This window comes from Pyricularia pennisetigena, chromosome 6, assembly GCF_004337985.1.
Source record: "Pyricularia pennisetigena strain Br36 chromosome 6, whole genome shotgun sequence".
Lineage (NCBI taxonomy): Eukaryota > Fungi > Ascomycota > Sordariomycetes > Magnaporthales > Pyriculariaceae > Pyricularia > Pyricularia pennisetigena.
Genome location: NC_043744.1, coordinates 3,187,984 through 3,213,808, shown reverse-complemented (window position 1 = coordinate 3,213,808; position 25,825 = coordinate 3,187,984). Strand labels below are relative to the sequence as shown.

General features: G+C 49.7%; 6 protein-coding genes across 6 annotated transcripts; 2 read left to right on the top strand and 4 right to left on the bottom strand.

Moving 5' to 3' along the window:
* Nucleotides 1–4,639: 4,639 nt before the first annotated feature.
* On the top strand, nt 4,640–5,178 carry PpBr36_04752 (uncharacterized protein; the record flags this gene model as incomplete). Its single annotated transcript, XM_029891911.1, has 2 exons — nt 4,640–4,876; nt 4,960–5,178. The coding sequence occupies 2 exons, from the start codon at nt 4,640–4,642 to the stop codon at nt 5,176–5,178; spliced, it is 456 nt and encodes a 151-aa protein (XP_029750073.1).
* A 4,086-nt stretch (nt 5,179–9,264) lies between these two features.
* Nucleotides 9,265–11,505, top strand: PpBr36_04751 (uncharacterized protein; the record flags this gene model as incomplete). The annotated part of the gene is made up of 4 exons (XM_029891910.1): nt 9,265–9,420; nt 9,505–9,713; nt 9,817–10,968; nt 11,052–11,505. The coding sequence occupies 4 exons, from the start codon at nt 9,265–9,267 to the stop codon at nt 11,503–11,505; spliced, it is 1,971 nt and encodes a 656-aa protein (XP_029750074.1).
* Nucleotides 11,506–13,439: 1,934 nt separating this feature from the next.
* PpBr36_04750 (uncharacterized protein) lies at nt 13,440–14,284 on the bottom strand (the record flags this gene model as incomplete). The annotated part of the gene is made up of 3 exons (XM_029891909.1): nt 13,440–13,675; nt 13,725–13,806; nt 13,946–14,284. 3 exons carry the CDS (start codon nt 14,282–14,284, stop codon nt 13,440–13,442), a joined length of 657 nt encoding a protein of 218 aa, XP_029749349.1.
* Nucleotides 14,285–19,363: 5,079 nt separating this feature from the next.
* PpBr36_04749 (uncharacterized protein) lies at nt 19,364–20,969 on the bottom strand (the record flags this gene model as incomplete). The annotated part of the gene is made up of 2 exons (XM_029891908.1): nt 19,364–20,821; nt 20,904–20,969. The coding sequence occupies 2 exons, from the start codon at nt 20,967–20,969 to the stop codon at nt 19,364–19,366; spliced, it is 1,524 nt and encodes a 507-aa protein (XP_029749302.1).
* A 1,013-nt stretch (nt 20,970–21,982) lies between these two features.
* Nucleotides 21,983–22,315, bottom strand: PpBr36_04748 (uncharacterized protein; the record flags this gene model as incomplete). Its single annotated transcript, XM_029891907.1, has 1 exon — nt 21,983–22,315. One exon carries the CDS (start codon nt 22,313–22,315, stop codon nt 21,983–21,985), a length of 333 nt encoding a protein of 110 aa, XP_029749303.1.
* Nucleotides 22,316–23,798: 1,483 nt separating this feature from the next.
* On the bottom strand, nt 23,799–25,133 carry PpBr36_04747 (uncharacterized protein; the record flags this gene model as incomplete). Its single annotated transcript, XM_029891906.1, has 1 exon — nt 23,799–25,133. One exon carries the CDS (start codon nt 25,131–25,133, stop codon nt 23,799–23,801), a length of 1,335 nt encoding a protein of 444 aa, XP_029749300.1.
* Between the last annotated feature and the right edge of the window lie 692 nt (nt 25,134–25,825).

The following is a 25,825-nucleotide window of genomic DNA, read 5'->3' as shown; positions in this document are numbered from 1 at the left end:
CTCGGCATAAGGGTATAAGGTAAGCTGGCTTGGCAGTTAGGGGTTGGATGTAACGATCCACGCCAAGGTTGATCATGGTGCGAGTGATCAATTATTAACTTGCACGTTCCCCCTCAGAAGCCAACACTCCCAGGCTTACTATTTCAAACCTCGAGCTGCCGCTGTTGCGATAATCTGTGACTGGTTCTGGGTTTCCGAGGTGAAACTACTATTAGAAAATACGAGGACTGCATACCTGACGTCGAAGGCAAAGCAACCCAAAGCGTACAAGGAATTCACACATCTGCTCGGTGACTGCCGAATATCCTACTGGCGAGGTTACAGCAATGTCCGGAATCTATCCCGAAACAGACCAGATAGCGCATCCCCACGCCCCTTGTAGCAATCACGGCATCCTCAGAGGGTTGGGAAAAGCTCAGAAGTCCTAGGCACCGCTCATGAAGCTATCTACCTCATTTCAGGCCACAGCCCGCATACATTGGACTAGGCATATTAAAATCTGAAGTTATTTGTGAATAGAAACTACCGTACTCCGATCGCGTCGCCATCTTGGAACGCGTTAGCAGAGTAGAAATTATATACTTAGCTACGTTGACATACCTGGGTATTACTCAATGATTAATGGGTATCCATATGTGACACTTCTAGTACGATTGAGACGGTTGATAGCGAGTAATCTGTTTCTAGGATAGGCTTTAGTACTTGACTGGGGGTTTAACTCACCGCCACAACTTCAACCTTGTTCGGGCCTTGCAATCACTGCAACGAGCCTGATTGCAATTTATCAGCATCCATAAATGACTACACGGCGTTTGGGAATATGGCTGAACTCGACTAAACTTTGTTACTGCCAAGGGGCGATGGAATGTCTGCAAGTGATTCGAATGGATTTTCCCCTAATATGCGCTGATCCATCCGCTCTCGCATCCCATCCTGGAACTCGATAATGATCCTGTCTCAAGTAGTCAAAGATCAAGGTTGATATTAATCATCAGGCTCTACGTGTCTGCGTAAAAAGCAAGGGGGAAAATGGAACTAAATAAAAACAGGGCTACACTGCTGTGAAATTTGCTACAACCATATCTTGGCCAGATCCCCACCATGTTTGCATCCTTTCAGGTCCGAAGCCACAAATTCCCTCGTCACACTTGATCAAAAAGGCGTTGGTAGAGCAGGCATAGTCGCTTTGCGCGGATATGGACTTTTGGAGTAGCATACAGCGTATCTGGGATACTGAGCCAGGGCATGGCATTGACGGCGATGCCCAACTTTTAGCCACGGACAAGGCAGGTTGGATCCAGGATCCCGGACTCACGGGATAGTCGCCGACTCTGGATCCTTACGTACAAATAGAGTGGGGCTTTTGACAGCTGTTGTCTGCAAAAAAAGCAGATCACGAGAGCCCTGAATATGTAACCAAATCGGAAAATTAAACCGACTTACTTCATGATTTGTTTATTAAAGTAAATCCTTTTCGGTACCAAAATGAGACATGGTTCTCACAATATCCTGGCAAGCTCCACATGTCTTGCAATCAAGTCTATTTTGTACATGAATTGAGCTTTGGTTTTCTGTCTCCAGCGACCGGAGCTGGGGGCGCAGTGCGTGGGTATAGCGGCGAGAAAAGAGCCGTAGTTGTTGAAGGAAAGGTTAATCCAAAATTACAGAACAAAGGCCTCTGTGTTTTCGCCGTGGCGCGAGTTCGGAGGAGTTTTCGGAGGCAATAATACTATCGTTTCAATCCATTTTCTGGGGGTTCTCTTCTTCCTCTAGTCTCATTTAATAGCAAAATCGACGCCTCCAGTTATCGTGAGACCACTCCTACACACAAGACTGCGCGTTGGGATTCTTCTTCATCGACTTTTGGTCCACGTGACAATGCCTCCAGTTTGATTTAAAGCACAAAGCTCTTTATTCATGGCGAATGGCTTTAAACCGCCCCTTTGTCTGATTTCAAACCCCTTGCCGAAACTCCATGTTCTGATCCAACGTGCCCAGTTGCAAATTGACAGAGGAAACAAATGTCAAGGCAACCCACAAAATTTATCAAGTCAAACACAAGTACAACCAGAGACCAAAGCAAGTAAAATCAAGCAAGAAAGCAGAAAAATCCCCAAAACCCTTGTTCCTCACCATTCCTCTTGTCAACCACATCGCCAAGATACAAACCACCTTGCAGAGAGTCTGCAGAGTTTGCTTTACTTTTGCCTAGGCGTGGAAAAAATCTTGGGTCAGCGTTGGGAAGAGGTCCAGTGACATTCACTGTCGGACGAGTCTGGCGACGCTTCGTCGCGACGCCGGTGCGGGCTTGACTGCTGCCTTGAATTCGCCGTTCCTGTTTTTGTTTGCGTTCTTGCGCCGCGTCCAGGCGTTTGGCTGCCTTCCGCTGGGCTATCCCTTCCCGGCCATGGTTTTACTGCTCGTTCCAATCGCTGCTGGTGTCACCATGTTCAATCTTGACCTCGCCTGGTGACCAAAGCTATTCGCCTCACAGCTAGTCAGCACTGCGAGCTTAGTGGCGTTGGCGTTGGCTTTGGCGTTCATCAAGCTGTACCCAATCCGAGCTACCCTGTAGACAATGAGAAACGATCGAGTTGAAAAAAAAAAGAGAAATAACTTGTTTACACCAGCTTCGCCAAGGCACAGAGACAAAAATACACACAATGATATTGCCGCCATATGCGGCATATGCCTTTGAGCTTCTAGCCTATCAGAGTTGCCCCGATCTGGCGATTCGAGGCAACCGGGCTGGGATGTGGCCTTGAGGCTTGGATTGAAGTGTCGTCTTATAACTATGACAATATTAATGGCATTGACATGCGACCAGCAACGCACTGCAGCTGATATTGGGCTAGAGCAAAACGAACAAATACTCTGGCCGGGAAGTTTGTGGAAAGTCTATCCGGAGGCTGAATGAATTTGCGCCTCCCAAGATTCATGAAAAGCAATATTCAACATGAATTTTCTTCCGACCGTCGCATGGTTCTGCGTCGGGAATTTTCGCTGCATGTTTACGGTGTAGTTATTTCACCGTAAGAAAAACGCCAAGTCACCGCACGTAGACCCACTTTACAGTGCGTTTCGTTTTCCAGTGCAAAATGCCTAATCAGCAACCTCTTATTGGCAGGAGGATGTTTTCATAAACCGGAATTGGCTAGCCGCTTCTAATGAATAAAAAACCGATTTTAAAGTAAAAGAAAGAGATTTTTTTTTGGAAAAATAATTGTCGGTGCCGGAAGGCAGTTACAAAGTTGTAGATAGCTTCATTGCGCAGTTAATGCCGGACTTGAGGTTGTATTTATCACGTGCACCCTTAATCGTCACCCTCCTGTACAGATAACACATGTGGCTTCACAGGTCTTGGACACTCTGTACTGAAAAAGAACAAACGCACTGTAAGGTGGATTTACTTGCGATGAGATAAGTTGACCTCGTGTTTACTTAGTTCGCAGGTGTTAGAATCCTGGGTACCGGAATTCAAGTCATCGAAATTTGAAAAAAACAAAAGAACCAAACAAAAGACCGCAACTGCGCCGGATTTCGGACATAGAAGCCTCGTCGGAGGATTGCCCTCTCAGGGCATCTGTCCTCGTTTCTCATACATGGCAGTTAATACTGGGGTAATACTGTTTGCCGGGAACACCCCTGGCTTGCCTCGTGTCCGCGAGTAATAGCAGCAAATCGTTGTTGGTTTCGTCGTCATCTAGCGAAAGCAAAATCTAAAATTAATCCTTGAGAGTTGGCAGCCCCGAGCACCAGTAAATACAAATTCGGTATAATCCTTTGCTATGTTCTTATTGATTATTTATTTATTTATTTTTTTCTCTTCGTTGCTCAACAGTCCAGGAGAAGATCAGGAATACCGCATGTTGGGAAGGATCCCCCAAATACCATGTACAAACGTATTATTATTTGCGACTCGAGGGTTTCGGGGCAGACTTTCGCATGGGCAAAAACCGGCTCGATAACGATTGTTGCCCAGCGTTGCCGGGGCAACTATATCGAGTGTTAAAATTAGGTCGCAGTCGTTTCTCAATACGCGTTCTTGGTTTGTGTTTGGCGTCCTGGTCTTCCTGAGCCGGCCGTGACAGGTGCTGGAAAAAGCTTGACAACTGGTCCTGGATAGAGGATATATGGGGCTCACAGTGCTTCCGTCGCGCGGGCATGGTGGCCTCTTTTGCGGCACAACTGTTTCCATGTCAGTCAATTTGTCAGTTCTCAACTTGTAGTTTATTTTCATTCGTTGATGGCTTCCTATGCTACGCTCTACCGAAATCAATCTTGGAAATTTGCGAGCTGCAGGTGCCACATGGGCGACGTGAAACAGAGCTTACTATATATACTATGTATGTGTTCCGACGGAGGGGCTGAGGGGAAAGACGGCGCACATCACAATGCAACTTGAAATTATAACCCTTGTTTGTTTTACACGCCACTCGGCACATAAACAAGATTTTGGCCACGACTAGTTTATCGTGATTTGAGTATTTAAGAACCGGCGGTCCTCCTAATGTCGTTGGATATCTGCTTTTTTGGTACCCATCCCATTGTGAACCAACCACTCATTTAAAACAAGCCTCGAGTTCAACATTTCCTGTTGAACCACCACCACTCGTTTCCAATCAGTTAGTTTCTCAAGATGCGCTTTTCATTCATTGCTACGGCCGCGGCCGCCGTGGCCGTTCAGGCCGCTCCCGGAGTCATCGAGGCACGCGATGACGCCGCCGCCGCCACCCCTGCCATTCCTGCCCCCTGCGTACCCACACCTGGCCTTGACACTGTCGCTCTTTACGACAAGGTGTTTGCCTTTCAGAAGGCGTATTTGTTTGATAAGAATTACAACGAGACGTTCAAGTACTATTCTGCCGACTTTCAGGTATTTATTTATTTATTTATTTTTTTTTTGGTTCCCCTAAAAAACACAAAAGAGATGGCTAATAGTCCTTCCAAAAACAACAGAACATATGGCGCCGCGGAACCCAAAGTAGGGATCAGTACTGGGCGACGGACAATGTCCAAAGATGGAACGGTGTGGTGGTCTTTCCCACGGATGCGTCTTTCAAGGACGGCAAGTTTCACGTCGCGTACGACATGGGCGAAAACAGGACCGGTCATGCCGGTGACGACTTTGTCTGGAAGGATGGCTGCGTTGTTTCGCAGCAGCAGACGTCCAGCTGAACCGGTGGACCTACTGCACGTCATGTGGTAAAGTGAGCCAGAGGGAGCGAATTGTCGATTATTTATGACCATCTTGGGTATTTGGGTTCAATGAGAGCTTTTTTTTCTGTGATTCAATGCATGTTAATGTGTGATGAACTGAGAACATGTTTTGTCTAGACAAGTCCCAAGTTATTCACTTGCAGTTGTCTACAACATGTCCGTAGGTCTCGTGCTTTATTAACATGAAATTAGTGTGAGATGTCATACGCTACAATTATAGGACATTATTCTTCGCATGGGTAAATTTCTATTCACCATAGTCTGTATACCTCCTTCATCCTTATTTAATGCAACCGACACAATACCGTACGGCATGGGAGCTCCGTTATGAATCCGCATCGTCTTGGCCACCTCCAACGAAAAAGCACTGACTGAGCTTCTTCAACTGCGCGTGTTCCGTAGCTTCCACGGCCAACCGTACTGCGCAAGACCTCAAGATCCCCTGAAGCGCCCGGGGAAAGCCCTGCTACAGAACGTTTGATTACGACGTTACAAGTTGTAGAGCTATGGATTAAGCCTTCCCTGGGAGTCCGCGATAAGCTTAAATAAATAAGCCATTGGTAATATAGGTTAGGGTGTAGCCTATAGGAGTGGGATACCCCGTTAGGATCATTGAATATCGCCTTGGCTTCTTTCTCCACTTAGCACCAGCCCGGATAATGTCGCAGCTAGAAAATCTGCGCGATATTGTCTTGGAGGCACCGGCCGGAATAGAGATTTATCCGTGCTGCCGTACACAGCCTCGCGAGCACATGGTCCTGCAAAAGCATTTCCAAGAATATCGGTCCTTTTTTCCTGCGCATCGCTTGCAGCGTGTTCTTGACAACGACTCCAAGGTTTGGCGTCTCATTTAGACCCAGTACTTCATGAAATAACCGCTCTTTATCAGTCGTTTGACGCTTGGAACCTCGCCAACGGATTGCAGAAAGGCGCTGTCTTTGAAAAAAGGTGATGCTATGGAGACAAGTCATGATGGAGTTTTTGAGTCTCTCAATGCTTCTTTGAAACATGATCGCTCGATGAATTGCCGCGTCCTCAAGCTCAACCAAATCTAGTTATACAGTGCTGCTGGCATGGCCCTCTTACGAGTGCTACCGCTGGAAAGGCTTTTTGTATGTCGCCCTGCAGCTTGCATTGCTAGTGTCACGGACGAATGAAACATCTACTACGGCGTGGTAGAAGTGACTCAAAGTGACTCGAAATAATTTCGTGCCGCACCTAGCGAGGCTTGGCAGTCTTCACAACAAGGTATGGCGCCAGTAGCGCAGCGAGACAAATCGGAACATTATGACGGATTACTTTCCTGGTGGAGAACGTCAGGTACGCAGAATCCCCTCACATTGAAAGATGTCTCACGTGCTTGGTGAGTTGCTTGGCAAGGTGTTATTGATCGAGATCCTAACCTTTGGTACTGGGCTAACACGGATAATACTATGCCCGAAGCGACGCGTGGTCAACTGTTGGCAAACCGGGAGCACAAAAGTCCTATACCCATTGGAATTGCGGACATTGACGATTGAGACTGTCAGTCTAGACGTCATGTCTTGTCAGCCAGTCATACATGCAACAGGGAACTAGGTTTTAGTTTCGGTCAATCTCGGTCTCGCTGCTCTCGCATGGAATAGCAAGTTGAATGTATCATGGAATTAGCCTCCTGGCTTCCAGCTGGAATGTGACAAGTTCATTTTTTTACAGCTGCGGCCGGAGAGTTTGAGGCGGGAGCCACGAGTGGTCGTCTAATCTTGGCTGTATATCTGGTAGATACCCCATGATAACATTTTCCCCTGCCTGTTTAGATTAACGTTTGCATCTCCCTGGGTACAAGGAGGGCATGCAGCTGACTGGAGGCTGAAGGGTTTAACCAACTCGGATATGGGGTGTAAGGCAGCACAAGTCACATGGCATTTTCAAAAGGACCCAATGAATCAAGTGCATGATCTTAAGCGTGCCACTTAGATTTCTTAGCAAATATCAGCACACCTGATGTCTTGGCTCGGTTGTCGGGTATGAGGCGCTTGGGGAATGAACTGATCACAGTTTAGATGATTGCTTGGCTTGGCAGTAATTGATATACGAGATATCAGTATGTTGACTGACAAGCTTCCAATATCCTCCGTCCTTTTGAGATAAATGGCACGAAAGCTAATCACGAGACAAGTCAAATTATTGCCTTTGAAGCAATTTTAGACTTGAGATGATTTGAAATATTGGTCTATCCCGTAATAGTCACTGCCTCTGGTGCTTCCCTAGTGTTAGTCACTAGCCTAGCATGGGCCCTTTCTTGTCATGTATGTAAACTAAAACTCGAAAGTTGTCTTTCTGCCAATGTTTTGGTGCTTTAGCTTCCACGTTGCGACAGTTCCCCATGTTAGACTGACGATTTTAACTGTAGATTTGTCGAATGCTACGCCCGAAACGTATGACGGGTTAACTGCATGTATGGAATGTTCCCAAGCAAAGCCTAAGCAAATCCCGTCTTCTCAATTACACCACAACATCGGACGCCCGAAGCCGGATCTAAATATGCACCAAGCCTGAAAAGACCACGTATTCAGCTTTTGGCGGTTGTGGACGACGACTTGAGGCATTTTACAGCGTCTGGAAAAATCCCGAATCCCAATGTTTTTATCATCGCAAAAAGTGAGGACGGAAAACACCTGACCAGGCCAAAGTTTTTACCCCTCACGGCCCCGGCCCGCAAGAAAGCTCAGATAAAATCGACCAAGGTCAGGCTTGGCTCGCGAACATTGGGCTAGCGACGACCGGTTGAGATGGAGAGGCGACGATTGATGATGCGCATTCAATCAAGAACAAGTATTAGACTAGATTTAGGCCAAAAACAGATACAAGTATGTGATACTATGCAAAAGGTTTTTTTTTTTTTTTTTTTCCCCCAAGGTCTTGAATGCAGGGAAGCTTTACCGTCCTTCTCCGCTCCTTTCTCAATAAGGTTGTTTGATGGGAGAGAGGAGTCCGGGGCGGGCCAATCGAAAAGCACCTGCTATTTACGTCATGTTCTTTATTCTACCTGGTCCTGCAGACAAAGTTTTTCAGCTTCCCCTTTGGTCTAAACTGCTTTTCTCTCACTTCAAGGTTAAAGACCTTGCAGCTCAAACCGCAACCTGTCGAAAGTGTTAGCGTCGAACTTAGCGAGGCTGATTTATATTTTTTTTTTCTTTTTTTTTTTTTTTTCTCTCTTTTTTTTCTACCACACTGCTTCCTGCCTCGCCGACCTTGTTTTGAAACAGCGACGGACTCACGATCAGGGCGTCGTCCATGATCAAGGTCTTCATGATCCAAGCAAGCTAGTTCTCGTCCCTTTTCCTTCTCTATTTTTCTTCTTCTTCATTTCTTCCACACTCCCGCGTAAAACTTTGTTCTCAGAAGCGGATGGAGTTCGGGCTTACTCACCCATATTGGAAGACGAACCCGGGGGAAACACAAAAATACATTAGTCCTATCTGTTCATTACATGGCGACAGTTCAAAGCCAAGATTCCAATTTGGGCCAGAAACCAGATGGTTCCCTTTTTTTATTCTTTTTTTTTTTCCAACGCGGCAAATCCACAACCTTGTATTCATACCCGTGCTTGGCATTAATGTGCGGAAAGGAAGAGAATAATTCGCAAAGAAATCAGCCGAATACTATCCTAAGTTCGTAACATAATTAACGGGCCTTCCCACCAAGGTAGCTGAGTACGTATTAGCTCATCCGTGGTCAAGGACCAGGCAATCCTTACCCAAAAGCACAACCATCTGATCACAGGCGCGAGATGGCGTGTATCAGATTCAACCTGCCTAACTTGATTAGGTGCACAACCGTTGATATCCCAACGTCCTGAGATCCAGAGGAAAAGCCGCTTTGTAGGAAAATGCTGCGTTTCATATAAGAGGTGAGGACTCGTTTCGAAACGAGAATGCTGGAATGGTGGCACACTGGATGAATCCACCACACCTCTCAATTCACGATGAATATTGCAAAGCGTTGCAGCAACCGTTGATACAACAGTGCAAACTATACTTTGGAAAGAGTCAAGAAACAAACATGTATTCGCCAATGACATTGTTTGTTGCAGCCAGTGTGCTGATATCCATCATCACCGCTGTGCCTGTCCCGATCAATGGTGATGCATCTGCTCTAGGAAAACGGCAAAACAGGGGGGCTCAACAGGTGGGATTATCCCTTGCCGAGTTCATTCCTGTAATTTCTTGTTTGGGTTGGTGCAATCTTTGTTTACTCGGCGTTACAGGTCTGCTAATAAAAAAAATACTCACTGACAAACAGAATGCCGACGGCGAATGCGCTGATATGACGATTGTTTTCGCCCGCGGAACCACCGAGGCAGGCAATGCCGGGACCGTTGTGGGGCCACCGTTCCTCCAAGCCATCCGGCAGCTAGCCAAAGGCCGTAGTGTCAACATGCAGGGCGTCAACTACCCTGCCAACATGGCCGGCATCATGGCCGGCGGCGATCGGCAAGGTTCCGCAAAAATGTGCGTTGCCAACCCCTTCCCACTCCGGTTTATCACATATCCAAAGAAGAACAACCCGAGAAAGAAAAAGAGACAAAACCTCTGACGAAAGGACAACAAACAGGGCAAACATAGTCAAATCCCTGGCAGCCGAATGCCCCGACACCGGCATTGTTATCTCGGGCTACTCTCAGGGCGCCATGCTCATGCACAACGCCGCGGCCCAGCTGGACCCGGAGACGGCCTCGCACATCACGGCGGCCGTCTCGTTCGGCGACCCTTACAGACGCAGACCCGTGAAGGGCGTGGATCAGTCGAGGACGCTGGTCGTGTGTCACCAGGGCGACAACGTCTGCCAGGGCGGCGGCATGATCCTCCCGGCGCATCTTACGTACGGGCAGGACGTCGGGCGGGCGGCCGCCTTCGTCATGCGAGCGGCAGCAGCTACCAAGGGCGCCGCGGCTGGCCAGGGCGCTGAACGTGCCCAGAACTCCGAGGCTTCGCCCCGCTCTGGAGGCTCCGGAGGCTCGCCGCGTACTGGGGGCTCTGGAGGCTCGCCACGCGCGGGAGGCTCGCCGCGCGCGGGGGGTTCACTGGGCGGCGGAGGTTTGCCGCGCACTGGAGGTTCACTGGGTGGCGGAGGTATACAGGGCACTGGAGGCTTATCTGGTGCCGGAGGTCTACCACGCACTGGAGGCTCGCCACGCACTGGAGGTCAATCAGGGGCCGGAGGTTTACCGCGCCCTGGAGCTGCACCGGGTGGTGCAGGCTCACCAGGCGGCGGAGGTCCGTTAGGCGGTGGAGGCCCACCGGCTGATGCAGGTTCACCAGGCGGCGGAGGTCCACCAGGCCCTGGAGGTCCATCGGCTGGTGCAGGTCCATTAGGCGGTGGAGGTCCACCGGGCCCTGGAGGTCCACCGGCTGGTGCAGGCTCACCAGGCGGCGGAGATCCACTGGCTGGTGCAGGCTCACCGGACAGTGGAGATACACCGGCTAGTACAGGTTCACCGGGCGGCAGCGTCGAAGGCCCATTAGACGCCCGTTCATCCGGCGGCGGAGGTTTATTAGGTGGTGCGGGTTTGTCGGGTCCCGCAGCCTTATCGGGCGGCGGAGGCTTACTGAGTGGCGGACTACCGGGTGGTGGAGGTTTATTGGGCGGGGGAGGTTTGCCGGGTGGCGGAGGTTTATTGAGCGGGAGCGGCTTGTCAAGTGGCGCAGGTTTATTAAGCGGGAGCGGCTTATCAAGTGGCGGAGGTTTATTGAGCGGGAGCGGTTTGTCAGGTGGCAAAGGTTTATTGAGCGGGAGCGGCTTGTCAGGTGGCGGAGGTTTATTAGGCGGAGGAGGTCTACCGAGCGCAGGGGACTTGCTGGGCGGAGGAGCTCTGCCGGGTGCCGGGGGTTTACTGAGTGGCGGAGGTTTGTTGAGCGGGAGCGGCTTGTCAAGTGGCGGAGGTCTATTAAGCGGGAGCGGTTTGTCAAGTGGTGCAGGTTTATTGAGCGGGAGCGGTTTGTCGGGTGGCGGAGGTTTATTGAGTGGGAGCGGCTTGTCAAGTGGCGGAGGTCTATTAAGCGGGAGCGGTTTGTCAAGTGGTGCAGGTTTATTGAGCGGGAGCGGTTTGTCGGGTGGCGGAGGTTTATTGAGTGGGAGCGGCTTGTCAAGTGGCGGAGGTCTATTAAGCGGGAGCGGTTTGTCAAGTGGTGCAGGTTTATTGAGCGGGAGCGGTTTGTCGGGTGGCGGAGGTTTATTGAGCGGGAGCGGTTTGTCGGGTGGCGGAGGTTTCCCGGGCCTCGGAGCGCTCCGGAGCACTGGTGAGGACGCTGTTGAAGATACCGATGAGAGCAAAACCGCGTCGTGATAAAAGGAGACGAGTCCGGTTGTACTGGCTAGGACTATTTTGTCTCATAATGTAATATTGGAGGGTTGTGAGGGCGCTAGCGATATTCCAAAAAAGCCGTTGGAGGAAGAAAGCAGGATGTGGTTGGCGATATGATCATATGAAAGCGGTTATGATGTATTATCACAAGAAACACAAATCAAAAGTCTTGCAGAAGCAATCTTAAGATCTGTATTAACCGCATCAGACTATCAATGGCCGGCTTGTGAAGCACTACAATGGTATAAATGATGCGATGGTGGTTGTTCCTTGGTGCGTGCAACTGGGTCAATTCCAGCTACCGGGTCCCCTGGAGACAATCTCACCTAGCAACAGTCGTCGACTTTTCCAGTTTTGTCCACCAGCTTTCTACTCTCTTCCGAATCGGGATTTCGTTGGCAAGACGGTCCAGGCTGGGGTCACTACCGTGACCATCTGGCGGTTTGTTCAAACATTGGCCTGGTCGGGGACCCGGGCCACTACGGACATGGAATAACGACAATTTTTGGCGACGTAAGAGTAACTGAGCGTGTTTGGGCATCTTTTGAACATGAGCCACATGAATAAAACGCTGGCGAAATTTAAAGGGGTTATAAATAGTGGCTTATTGCAGCAAATGTTGGATATAGGTTAAATGACGGAGAATATCGTCAACAATATTCAGATTGGCTTTTTTGTCGTCGCTATTGCCATGTGACAAGTTTGGATTAGAGCCAAGCGAACGTTGTTGCAGTATCAGTATGTAAATTTAGCGAGAGCTATGGGCGGGAATGTATTCTCCTGTAAAACAATGTGGTTTGTAGTTGTCCTTTTATTATAAAAACGGACATTAGGGAAAAATTAAGCGCACAATTTTCTATTCAAGCCTATCGTCACAGAAAATATCGGTGCTCGGAAGCAGTCCGATGAGCGTTACAATTGCCGTCCATATAGATTCTCAAATTTCCTTGTGGCCCAGATCTCTTTGGCTACACAAATCAACAGTGCTAGAAAAGCCAGAAAAAAACACGAGGTTGAACTCAAATGGCAGCCCAGACAAAGGCATCGCAATGTCAAGTGAAAACTGTGAAATTGCATGCCAAAGAAGAGGATCAAAACACTGCTGGCCCAGAGGCAAAGTCGGAAGCTCTTTGGTGATTCTCGGAGGCCATTTCCGAAGAGAACCCAAGTAGCGTGAAAAAGGAAAAGCCAAGAAGAGGCAAGACCGTCATATACAACAAAGCTCTTGTTTAGCCAAGACTCTGGATTACCGTGGACCATCATACAAGATGAGAGTGGAGGCGTGCGCACAAGACGGACCCACAGTTGGTTCAAAGAGCCAAAAGGAACCTACCGAGAACCTGCCAACGCTGTCGAGCCTTCACGCAGGGGTATTGTCCATGGGAATGAATAGATGCGGCCACCATTTCAGGGGTGGAAGCAACCCTGTGGCAGTTTTAAAGCAAGTGAGCGGTACATGACTGCGTTAGTAAACTGACGGTCACGCTGATAGTTAATTGCTACTTTGGGACAGTTGAGTACAGTCATCGGCCATTTGTTGATTTATCTGTACTAGTCTGGTTCGGTCTACAGCTCAAAATAAGCCACGACAAACGCTGCTGTATATATTTTTGATCATTTCCACCAAGCGCCCAATTTGCCGCATTGTTCCCCGTATGATAAAAAGGGCCATCTCTTGGCTCGTTAAAAGGAAAGAAAAACAACATCCATGCGTGGTGTCTTAATAGAGAAAGCTCCATCAAGCTTTCTTGGTCGTGAAACATCCAAATTCCGAGTTGTGAGGGGACTGCTGCCCAGGCCGGTCATTGATCTTTGGTATTGATCATTGGGGGATAAAAAAGTCAACCCCTTCCAGCCTTCCAAAAGAAACGGCTTAATCCCGGCGGTAGTTGCTGATGAAGTTGGCAAGCACCGGCTTCTTGCAGCCCTGTGCGGGGACGTTGCCGTCAAAGAGGGCCTTGATCCACGGGATATAGCGGTTGTTGCCGGCCTTGAGGAGCTCCTCCTGACCATCGCGGACCAGGCGTTCGTTGGTGCGCCACGCAGTCATGCCGCCCTCGGAGTGGCCCGGCGACCACCCATTCGTCCGTAAGGCGGGCACCGAGGAGCCTGCGCGCGGCAACCACGGAATAGGCGACATCTGCAGCGTGCAAATCACTTGCCTCGTACTGGAAGGTGGTGGGGATCGCCGCGCCCAAGCCGGCGTAGTCGGTGGCAATAACGGCGAAGCCCTGCGAGGCCTATAGGAAAGGTGCCTGCCACGCGTAATCGAGCTGCAAATTGTTGCTGGGCGCGCATTTGTGCGAGTTGCCGGCTGTGCCGTGTGCCCAAGCGATGGTGCGGAACTTCTCCTGGCCCTGGGGCAGCGAAAAGGGCAACAAAAAAATAGCCGCTGGACGGGATCGGCTTGCGGTCTTTATCCTCGGTCACGTAGGTGAAGCGCGACAGCGACATTCCGCGGGGAACGCGCGTGAAGTTGGTGGCCAACTGCGCATAGGTCAGGTCTTGCCAGCGGAGCAGGTCGCCGGGCTTGGAGGTCTCGGTGGAGAAGTTGGAGGGCGTTTCGTAGAAGGGGTCATTGGTGATGTCGGCGGTGGCCCAGTTCTCGTTGGCGACGGCGGCCCGGAAGACGGCTTTGATGTCGGCCTGACCGACGACAACCTGAGCCTGGCCGAGAAGAGCTGCCGCTCCGATGGCGAAGACAGTCGAGGTAAGCATGCCGATGATGAGCAGGGAAGAAGTGAGTTGGTGAGTGAACTAGATTTGAAAGTTGGAGACAAAAGAGAGCTTTTGTTTGTATAAAAGAGAGTGTCTGAGTACGGAGACTAAGCTGGCGGGTGGAGGTGAGGAGAAGATATGTTCAAACTCCCTCTGCTAGGAAATGTCAAGGCCTTCTTCCACAGCAAGCGTCCAAAATCTATCTGGATGCAGCCTCAATCTTTCATCTCCATCCAGCTGCGGCCGAGGTCAATCTAAACAAACTTTAGAAGACGAGGCCAATTTCCTTGGCGCAATTTCCCTTCCCTTGGGCTTTCACATCAAGACCCAGCAGGAATTCCCATTTCTTTACCAACTCTGGCTATGTAGCGTTATCTAGACCTCGAGAATCTTCCCCACAGTCAAAGACCTGTCGGGATGAGACCTTGAATACGGCAGTTGCCGAAGGCATTAATTGAACCAGCCCTCTGTCATTTTGTCAATACAATGAATAAGGATGTAGACTAGGCTTATAGTACGGTGTGCAAATGGCGACGGTCTAAGGGGGAAGCATCGCCCGGGGGTGTGAATTGTGGTATTTTGATCTTGGTACCAGCTGGTGATAGCATTAACTCTATTAGTATGTTTATTGCGTTTTTCTTTTTCTTTTCTTTTTTTTTTTTTCTTTTTTTACTACCGGGACACCAGAGAATCCATCTTCTCAACCTTGCTATACTGCTAGGTATGGACGAGTCGCTTCCACCACAACCTTGAATTGTAAAAAATTTAGCTGCTCATATAAAATACGACAAAAAGTCAGCCACAGGGTGCCCAGCGCAACATTCTTGTACGAAGTAGTAATCCACTTTGCCCCCGCCCAGAGGGCCTTTGCCATTTCACTAGCGCACGGAACGATTATTCCTTTAAATCTGGGGAACAACCTTCATTCTAACAACACCTGCCGTAGTATTCGGCTACCCTCCGACCGGTGCCCAATCTGCCGATTTGATTTCCCGTGGGACGCCGGCGTGAACGGTCACGGAGAACAATCACATTCCGGTAGCTTTCCGCCGCCTTTGTTATGCTTTGTCGTGACAGCTGAATTGCAAAAAAAAAAAAAAAAAAAAAACATTTTTTCTCCTGTCATACGAAACAAACTGAGATCATGTCCCCTGACAAGCCACAAGGCTTAGCCTCAAAGCTTGTGTCTGCTCAATTAAACCTCCTTTTTTCCGAGGAGTCTCAGCTCAAGGGACAACCTGACTATACCGCCAGCTACTCCTGCCTCTTTGAGCCATTGTCCGCCGCCCAAAAGTATCTTTGCCAGGCTAAGAGCTTGTAGAGGAATCAACCGCAACATCAGGGTTTCCATGTCTTGACAAAGACGAGGTAATGACAAAGCTCTACGTGATTGACCAGCTCGAGTCAGGAGCTTTTTGACAACCGTTCAGGAGTTGTTGCAACTGTGACAAATGCTTTACACGGCTGGCAGGCTTGAGGCGATGAACTCTGAAAGGACTTTTTCTTCTTGACACCTGCTGCCATACCGTCGCTCCCCGAAACCAAGATCTTTTGTTGACCATGGGATGTTGTTAGGCTCTTGAAGACGAGAACCAGTGATGAACCTTCAATCCGCAAAGATTTACTTTGCAAAGATGGTAGATGTTAGATCTTTCATCACTTTCCAGAAACAGTTTAGGGGGTCCGAGTACCTGGTTGTCCCATGAACAATAAATGTTCTCCTGGAATTCAGGAGGGGCAAAGCAATATCGCGCTTCCGGTAACGCCTGTTTGACTTTCTCGCAACTATTTCGTAAAGTCAGAAACTAGCCATAGTCAGCATCAGGACTCCTTGGCCACAGAGTGAGGGTGGGCCCATTCGATATCTGTAAAGTGATAATCTTTCTTTTCGTATGTTGGTGATAACCGCAGTTCGCCAGGAACATGACATCTAAGAACTGCGTCGACGAGACAGCTTAGCCATCAAGAACTGGAGTGTACTCTGTCGTCTCGGCGAAGAAGAACTCACTCTCAAGCCCGTAACCAGAGGAGACCTAAGCCGGCAATCATGCTGTCTTGATGTAGACTAGGCAAATACCAGCCTCCATCTTCCATCCTTGGCGAAACCAGTTGGTACTATCAGTGGTGAAATACTGGCTCGTCAGTACTCACGAAATATCCTAATTTATTTACGGGGGATACTTTTTTTTTTCTTGGCAAAGACTCAAGTACCTGAGTTCTGAATTCTGATTGCCCATTAGGCGTGCTGCAAATAATAAACCCAAGTCTACAGGCTTGAGGGACTTGTATCGGTTAAACCTTTGCTGCTGCAGATCCCTATTCACAGACTACCATGAAGAGAACGCAAGCTATGCACAGTTTAATGCTACAAGGTCATGAGATTCTTGCATATACGCAAAATGAACAACGTTTGGAAAAGAAATGGCTGTTGCTACGTGGCGGAAAGTTTACGTAATATTCACAGGTCCACTGCCAGAGATAACCAATTCTGCTCATTGATATTATCCTTGAATGGGTTGGCCTTAAGCTTTTGGTAAGGTGACGCAGCTTCGTGAGGCTACCCAGCCGTGATCTGCATCATGAACAACAACACGGAGCCACGCTCGTCGACATTAAGATCAGATGCCACGTACTGCATGTTCATGCATTGCCCGAGAACTGATTAGGGATATACTAGTCTAAGCAAATTGTCATTGCACATCAGTGGGTAACGCAGAAAGTGTCAAACGGATATTCAAATCTCAAGTTCTCAACAAGGTGGACAGCAACCCCACTTTCCACAAGCAACTGCCTGTGAAGCAGCCTAGCAAAAAGTCGGGGGAGTCCGCCTTGAGGGTTAGCGACGCCAGAAAGCGAAACGACAAAGGGTTGAGTTGCTGCTGGTTTTAATGATGTGGCGTTGCCGCGCGGCGAGGGCGGAAGCTGCTTCCACGGAGAACGATACGACAGTGGAGCTGAAGGGGTTGATGCAAGCAGTCCCGCCATGTGCTTGGTGGATTTCATACTGCCAAACCATGACCGAGTTTAACATAATTTGAATATGGGATTCACTTGGCCTGGAGCTTCGAGACGTGAGAGATCTTCCGAGCCGATGAGGGCGCCTGGGATGTTGAGCATTGCCGCCGCATGATTTATGAGAATAGAATGAAAATCGGAGCTTTTACAGCAAAAGACCAAGGACTTTTTCATCCCTGAACCAATTTGAGCTTACATCGCGAGCGGAGATATGTTTGTCGGCAACATGTTGCTCTCGAATATTGAATTTCTTCCGCGTTTGACCCCAGCCAGGTTGGCGAATTTGAGCAGAGTATCTCCTGCCCCTCAGTCCTTAAACGCGCTTGACAGTGTCCTCCTCCAACCTGGGAGGCAAACGGGTGGACCTGCAAAAACACAGCTTTTTCGACAAACAACCGCTCAAAGGTACGTTATATATTGCCTCACGTTTCCACAAAGTAGCTAAACGGTCTTTTGATGTAAAACATGCAAAAAAAGAATAACCACGATATAGCTATTCCAGGAATTTCGGTTTAGTTTTTGCGGAACACCTTTAACGATTGGCCGGACCGGGCCTGCGTTAAACCCCCAAAATAAACGGTCGGAACTATGGAAGGGAGGGCAGGCTGCTAATTTACGACCAGGTTGTTGACGAAAAAGGGTTGCTTTATGCCGCATTGTACGACGTAAACATACGGACCCTTTTTAACGGCAACGAAAGGAACCGGTCCGAGTAAAAGGCTTTGTTTTGGGCTGCCGACGAAAGGCTGTGTATTAAAAAAGTCGTGGACAACGCCCGTGGCCCCGACGGCCTTTTCAGAAGTCTGCGTTTCGTAAAGAGAGGAGTTGGAAAATTGAGTATCACGCCCAGGTGATGGGTCCGCGTGTATATTAGCTCCAAGTTGTACGTATTATAGATTATTCCCGACTTCATCACTTAGATAAGCATGGAAAAACCTCCGTTAACTTTTATTTCTTTCGAGCTTGGTTATCCGTTATCACGTTAGGCGTGCAGCAGTCGGACATTGGCCACTCGTATCCTTGCCCCCGTGCATGCATCTACATCATTGGTGCCACCATAATACCAGTTCAAGATCTTGCTGGAGGACTTTCAAGTACCAATTGACTGTTAACTGCTTTGATCCGGCCTTTTTGCATATGGGATCCAGGCGATCACCTAACAGGCGTCATGTCACTGTACAGAAGCCGATAAACCCGAGATATATGAAAAAATGTATTTATTACCTCCCGAGTAAAACGACCTTACAAAGCGGTTATTCTCTTCATGTCCATCCTATTAGCTTGCAGGATGGACAAGCTTAGTCATGTTAGCGTCGACAGCAGCTACAAGCTTTCATACCCACTTACTCATATACTATACACTCTGAAACTATTAATCAGTTAACGTTCTGGTCGCGGAAGTTTACCGATCGAGGCCGAATAACATGGACTGTGAAAAAAGAGATATAAAGGGCTAATCATGCAATGCTGAAACTAATCTCAAATTCTCAGTTGTCGTCTTTCTTTCTGCACACCCAAATCGACCATAAGCTTACATTGCCGTCCCCTGCTGCACATAGTAGCTAAACCCACGACGTAGTTTAACTCCACTCGATCAGGCTCTTAGTTGAATACTCTATCTCGGTTTCAAGCGTTTTATGCATCCCAGGCGTATACAGCACTCTCCTTTGTGGCTTCTTTGCTGGCAGTGTTGCCTGGCGATGATGCTTTTGGCTCAAACCTTCCCGTCGGAGGTGTCACGCCTCACACTGTGGCCCTGTTCCCATCACCGGACGCCGATGAGTTGCTGACTTGTTTTTTTTTTTTCTGAGAGCTTTTGGGAGTGCGAGCTGTTCACAGGCCCCCGCCTATGCGTAGGGACTTGGCTTGAGACACAAGGTAGAGCAAATGCATGTTTGATCTCTGTTTTTCTTTCTAAGTACAAAAGAAGAAGCTATTTGCAATCTGTTCCATACCACAAACGAAAGGGTTGCGTGGACAAGTGGGTACCTTGCACGTACAGCACCCCGGATCGCGCGTGGCATCTGTTCAAGCGGGATGCCAACCCCAGTGCCATGTCCACTATCAGCGCGAAACGCGAGTGAACTTGACGTTCAAATCGGGCTTTTTGAAAATATTGAGAACCTGCTGGTTTGTCATCCACCCGGCTTGGCCCGGCGCCAGCTCGAAATCAAAATTCCAAAGCATCCTGGCCATGACGACCCTCATTTCGGCATAAGCCAAGTTCTTGCCGATGCAGTCCCTGGGCCCCGCAGAGAAAGGCCTGAAGGCCTTCTTGTTGTCCGAGGCGTACTTTTCCTCGTACAACGGATGCGTCGGGGGCAGGAAGCGCTGCGGAGCAAAGGTCTCGGGGTCGGTGAAGTTGGCGGCCGACCGGTACGTCGCCCACTGATGGACGGAAACCATGGTGCCCTTGGGTATGTACAGATCGTCGTTCAGGTAGTCGCCCGGCGAGATGCGCGGCGGGGTCTCGACCGCCGGGGGGTACAGGCGCATGCCTTCCTCCAGACACGCGTGCAGATACACGAGCTTGGCGGTGCTGATCATGTCGATCTCCTCCTCGGTCGTAAAGGCATTGCGTATCTCGGAGACCAAGCTGTCGTAAGCACGGCGGTTCCGTCCAAGGAGGTAAGTAGTGCCGCACAGCGCCGTGCCGGTGGTCTCGGAACCGGCGACGATAAAACCTTCGGCGTTGGTCAGCAAATCACGGTGAGACATGGCTTGCTTCTCGCCCGAGTTTCTCTGCAAAATGTACGACATGAAGTCCTTGCGATCTGTGGCCGTCCCCATCGCGATACGTTTCTCGGCCTTGTTGACGGTGAGACTCTCATGTTCTGCGGCGCGTTTCAAATCTTCCATGTTTACCAGGAGCCCGAGGAACGGACGGAGGATTGGGTACTGCCTTATCAGATGCAGTCGAGACAACGTTGTGACAGACGAGAAGATCATGGCGATCCACGGGTGGAAATTGCCAGCTTCGAGTGAGTTGAAAGGATCGGCGAATGCCAAATCGCCCATGACATCAAACGTAAAGTAGTTATACCACCGGGTCACGTTGGCTGGCTTGTCGGCATCAGCCAGTTCCCCAAAGCGCATCATGAGAAGGTCGACGTATCTCTTGATAAGATGCCATTGCTCTCTCAGAGCCGCTTCCGAAAACGCGTGCCCCATGATGCGGCGCTGAAGACGGTGTTGTTCTCGAGGTGCTGAAAAAATACCGACAACGTCGCCGTGGGACTTGTAAAAGGGAGCGTATTTTCCGAACTCGGGCTGATTAGGACGGCGAGCGAATACCGCCTGCCAAGCGATCGAGCCGTCCATCGAAATCCTGTTGGGGCTGATGCGGACGATAGGGCCGTATTTGTCGTGCAGCTTTTTAACGTCATTGTAAAATGTACCGTAAACGTTGTTCCTGAGGATATACGGCAAATAGCTGATGGCGTAAAGCTTGGGGCCTGGGAACTTGGACAGAGGATCAAAGTAGCTCCTGTATAGTATGAGGCCGAGCCGGTAGATGACGGCCTGGTGTTTTGTTAGAGACATCTCCCTGGCTACAGGCAAACCACGACAATGGGGGGGAGGGGGAGGATCCAAAAATACGTACAATAGCAGCTAGCAGTCCTATCGCGTGCCTGAACGACAGGCCTTGGGTGGCTGCGAGCTCATCCATGATGAAGCTGGCTGGCGAGGAGTCGTGAGTAACAGTCAAGGAGTTTATGTAATAAAAAGTCGCCAAGGGGAAAGAAAAGCGTACTTGGGATGAATTTTGTTTGGTTTTTTTTTTTTTTTTGGTCGTATCCGGTTGCGTGTGCGCGGTACTGCTTTTTAAAGTCGGCAGGACAATAACTCTCCACCCCAGTAAACAAGCCGTATCTCTGGGGTCGTATAAGATACCAGGATATCGGATTCCACTATGGTAGATGGGCCCGAAACCATCGGGGTCGAAGTGAATCCCGAATCTCCGCTTAAAACGCAACCCGAAAATAAAAAGGGGGTGGTTACGTATTTGCTTATTTGTTACATAGGCTGAGCACACTGTTTTCAAGGTTTGTAGAAAAATGGAATCCCAGTTGAAGCCACAATCTCTGCAGTGAAAAACGAGAACCGACTGCTAAATAGCGTCATGATTTGGACCGTCCCTTGCAGCTAATGAACCCGCCCCAATTGATTTTACGGAAAAGCGAGTTTACACTGTAGCAAATTTTCTTTTAAACTGCCTTACCTTATTGGATGTGAAGGTGGCAGTAACATCTATAAACAAGTCTTTGGGGAACATAACTGCGATTATGCCCCGATCACGTGCCCAATGGGGCCCCAAGAATTATCCGTAGTTTCAAACGAACCCCTTCCTCGGGAGTATCTTTATTTTTTTTCGGGTTTTAATCGGGCATCTAATTTTCCGACCAAGTTCGCCTTATAGGGCCGTCAGGCACCGTTTGGATTATGGAGACACAAACGGCTCTATTCAACAAGAAAAGTAATCAAACAGATGCGTTGTGCAGACATTACGACTTTTTTTTTCCAATTATGTACGCTTAGGTAGCACAATCTAGTTCATACAGGAGGGAAATATTACCATTCTATATCCAAAGCCTTGCCCCCTCATTGCTGTTGACCCTGATCAACAATGTCCTATCCCAGAGCTCCTCCCCCCCACCTCACGCCGAAGGGAGTTGTGGGGAACTAATTGGTTTCGGGAGGGCCGAACTTTGCCTGCGCATTGGCGATGCACTGGTCCCGATGCGTGTCGCATTGGCTCATGCAGCTGTCGCGTTTGGTTTCGCACTGGCTCTCCTTGAGGCAAAGCGTGTAGCCGGCGTTTGTGTCGCAGTTTTTGATGCAGTCCCTTGACTGTTCTCTGTTGAGTCTGGCAGCGTGGCAGCCGCCGGTGCCGCCGCTGGATGCGATGCAAGCGCTGTACAGGCGCTGCTTGTCTTCGCAGGGCTTGGTGGTGGCGGCCTGGGCTGCGATGGAGGTGGCCAGGGCCAGGAGGCCAACAAGTGACGAAAGCTGCATTGTTTTTGAGGCGGGGGTTTGGAAAGGAGAGGGATTGTTTGGAAGTTTCCTGTATGGCTCAGTAGAAAACCCTGCAGTATATTCGCTTATGAGAGAGATATATGGAGAGAGAGACCTGGCGTTTATCTGGAGTCTGCGGATAATACAAAACCCTTTCTCAAAATGACTGATATGGCACTCTACTTATACTTCACCTTCGCTTCATCAAAAGAAATGACTGGACGACCGCGGTGCAGCATAGTATGCTGTCCATCAGACCTACCAGCGAACAAATCAATAGATGCGTCTGGAATCGACTAGCCTGGACCGTTTGTTAGCCCTAAATGGGAGCTGAAAGCTGAGAAGACGCTTCTGTATAACCAACCGGCTCAGCTTGCGTTCCTGGCTTGAGCCTATTTAAGCGCCGTCGCGCCACCAACGATAGAATCAGGGGCACGATCTTGTACTTAGGCGATGTGAGGATCCCGCTAGGAGCTCGCTGGGGGAGCTCGGGGAAGTCTTGATGCTGATTGCCACTTGACGTTCTCGTACGATGTGGACTGGCCTGGTGACCTTGCCTTTGGGTTGTCGAGGCTTTGCGTTGGCTAGAAGAAGCTTAGAACTAGGTGGCAGCCTACCCGATGCCGTGGGTCGTCGGATATTGACCTCTTCTACTTGTTGCCCACAACCATTAGCACCATGCGACGAGACCACATGCGATGATTTCCTTCTTGTTTCCAAACAGTTTCGAGCTATTTGGCAAGTTTGCAACGAGTCAACTTGGGAGTTGAACGCTGCGGTATGACCATGCCAACTATCCCTGCTCTCATTTTGCTAACATGCTCAAGGCTGATCTCTAGCGCAGACATTGTAAACTGAGCCGTCACGGCAGTGAGGAAGACTGTTAGAATACTATTAGTGGGAGTGGTTGGAAAAGACGTCAGAGCTGTCATGTACCATAACACAAGCTGCAACCAGGTCGCTTTGTCGACGGATGCAAAAAGGTCAATTTTCAAATCATACGCCTAATTTCCAGTGGTCCACCAGCCTTTTCAAACCAGTCTTGGTAAAGGAGCCTTTATTTGAAATTTTGAACAAGCCCTACACGTGCGGTCTATTGGACTCGGACTGTTCAGCCTCGTCAGCGGGCTCTGAGAGTCCCATTCCGCCAGGTACAAAAAGAATTGGCACGCCGATAAGCCTGTAAGTATGAAACCGTGGCTTTTATAGAATCTAGTTGTGTTGGCGTCCATGACTGCAAAAACAGGATTCGTCAACCTGCAAGCACACTTGATCAAACGCAGCATTCTCGACCTTGGGATAGACAACATCGAGATCATCGTGCATCTAAAAACTCGGTTGCTAGTCTATTCTATTTTCTTGATACAAGAATTCCTTTTTCCAGCCCAAGATCATCTCCTCCAATGAATATTTCAACGCATCTCAAACGCGGTGTGGAGTGAACAAAATCGGTTATTGTATGCATGATAACGTTAACTATCAATCAGGCCCTCCGCGCACCGCTTTTTCCATCTTTACGAATATCATTCAGAACCCACTGAATACCACCCCAGTGCTCCTCAGCAGTCGGCTTGATCTCTTGGGGCGGCAGGACGAAGCCGTTAGAGGCGTTGCGTCCGGGCCTGAGCTCAACGCTCCAGCTGAAGGTGGCGTTGTGCGCACCGTGATGGTAATCTCTCCCGGTGCCGGAAGAGTAGTAGAGAATCTCACACGAGGGGCCGACCTCGTAGAGCTTGCCGCTCACGGCATCGATTGCACCGGCGTAGCCAGCACCCACCTCTCGCTGGCGAGGCAGGTTCGCCGGTAGCCGGGCGGGATCGCACGAAAAGCCCCAGGGAAGGAGGATGAGCTGCGAGTAGCTGTGCCAGTCGATGTACAGGCGGATGCCCTTGGGGCGCGCCGCGAGCTCCTTGGAGAGCGACACCAGTGCCTGGTTCTCGGGGGTGTCACCGCCGGTGAGGCCCTTGAAAGTTTCGCTGCAGGGGTCGCTGGCAACCTGTCCGTCATCGATAGGAAAGTTCCATTCGTAGTCCCAGTTCCGGTTGTTGTCTGTTCCGATGCAGGTCGTGTTGCTCCTTGGTTGGCGATTCTTGCGCCAGAGTCGGTTCGTGGTCTGGGTGTAGACGAAACCATCTGGGTTGTGGAACGGTACGATGTAGAAATCGAACTCGTCCAGAGCAGTGGTGGCGTTCAAGTTTCCGTTCTTGTACCCGTTGATCAACTGCCAGGTGAGGTACTCGACTGTCATGGTGGTGATCCACTCGCGAGCATGGACGGTTCCGTGCCAGAGGACGGCCGGTTTGTCGCCAGCCTTGCCCTTGTCCCCCCACATCTGGAACACATGCAGTGAACGGCCCTCGTACGACTTTCCAGGGAGCTCGGAGATGCGCGAGTTGTTGGGGAAAGCCGCATGGAGATCCTCCCAGTATTTCAGGTGGTCGTCGTAGGGGTGGTAGGAGTCGTACCAGCTGAGGTCCGGTAAATCACCGCGCTTGTGCAGGGAGCGGTCGTAGGAGCCAGGCTCGGCCTCACGACGGAACTTCTCGCCAATATCAACGTCGAGCAGTTGAGTGTTGAGCCCCCGCTTCATAAAGGAAGACACCTCACTGGGCGGGACGACGACGTCGACGCTACGGCCGGAGCGTGTGGCAAAGAAATCGCTTAGCTCATTTTCGATACCGCGAGGGGCATCGGTGATGCGGAAGACTTGGTGGCCATCAAAGCTGACTTTTTCGTCCCGTGGGGCGTTGGAAGCAACCGCCGAAGCCGTAGCCAAGCCCGAGAGGAGGTAGATGGCCGCAATCGCTGAGGACTTCATGATAGGCGGCTATTGTCAGCTGACTATATGAGGAAGTAGTCTTTGGGTTGTCTCGTGGCTCCTTGCAAGGGAAGAATCTCGAACGGCTGGAGTATGACAACCGTTGACTTGGGGCCAATTTGTAGTGATGAATCTCCAGCTCGGGTCGCAAGCCGAGAGAGGGGTCGATGCATTTGCCTGCCAATTCTGGCGCGTCTTATCCCAGTCAAGACAGTCATAGACAGCCCATCACGGCTCTCGCTGCAACTACAATCAAGGATGAGAATTAGTAGAGTAACCAGAGATGGAAGGTAAGCGGTGCGGGGGTTATGATTTGAATCCTTGGCATACTCGGCGGACCAAAAAAAGGCATCAATTGTTGCAGGCTATATTTACCGAAGTCACTGGCATTAGTGTTTGACGGGAGGTTTCGTCTTTTGGGGGTATAGTGTAACAATTATAAGCCCGGGAGGGAGTACCCCGGGATTCGATCAATTGCGCCTACATGTAGGTTCGAATCCTGGGAGCATTTGAACCCAAGCAACTGATTGGGCAAGATGCGCAAGAAAATGGCAAAATAATGGAACGGCTGACGAAAGACAAGCGAAGTGCGACAGGACCAATCACGTTCTTTCTGCCACAACCAGCATGATGACGTGGACCAGGAAAATCGTGATTTGCTTCGAGCCAATGACTTTACTCAACAACTGAAG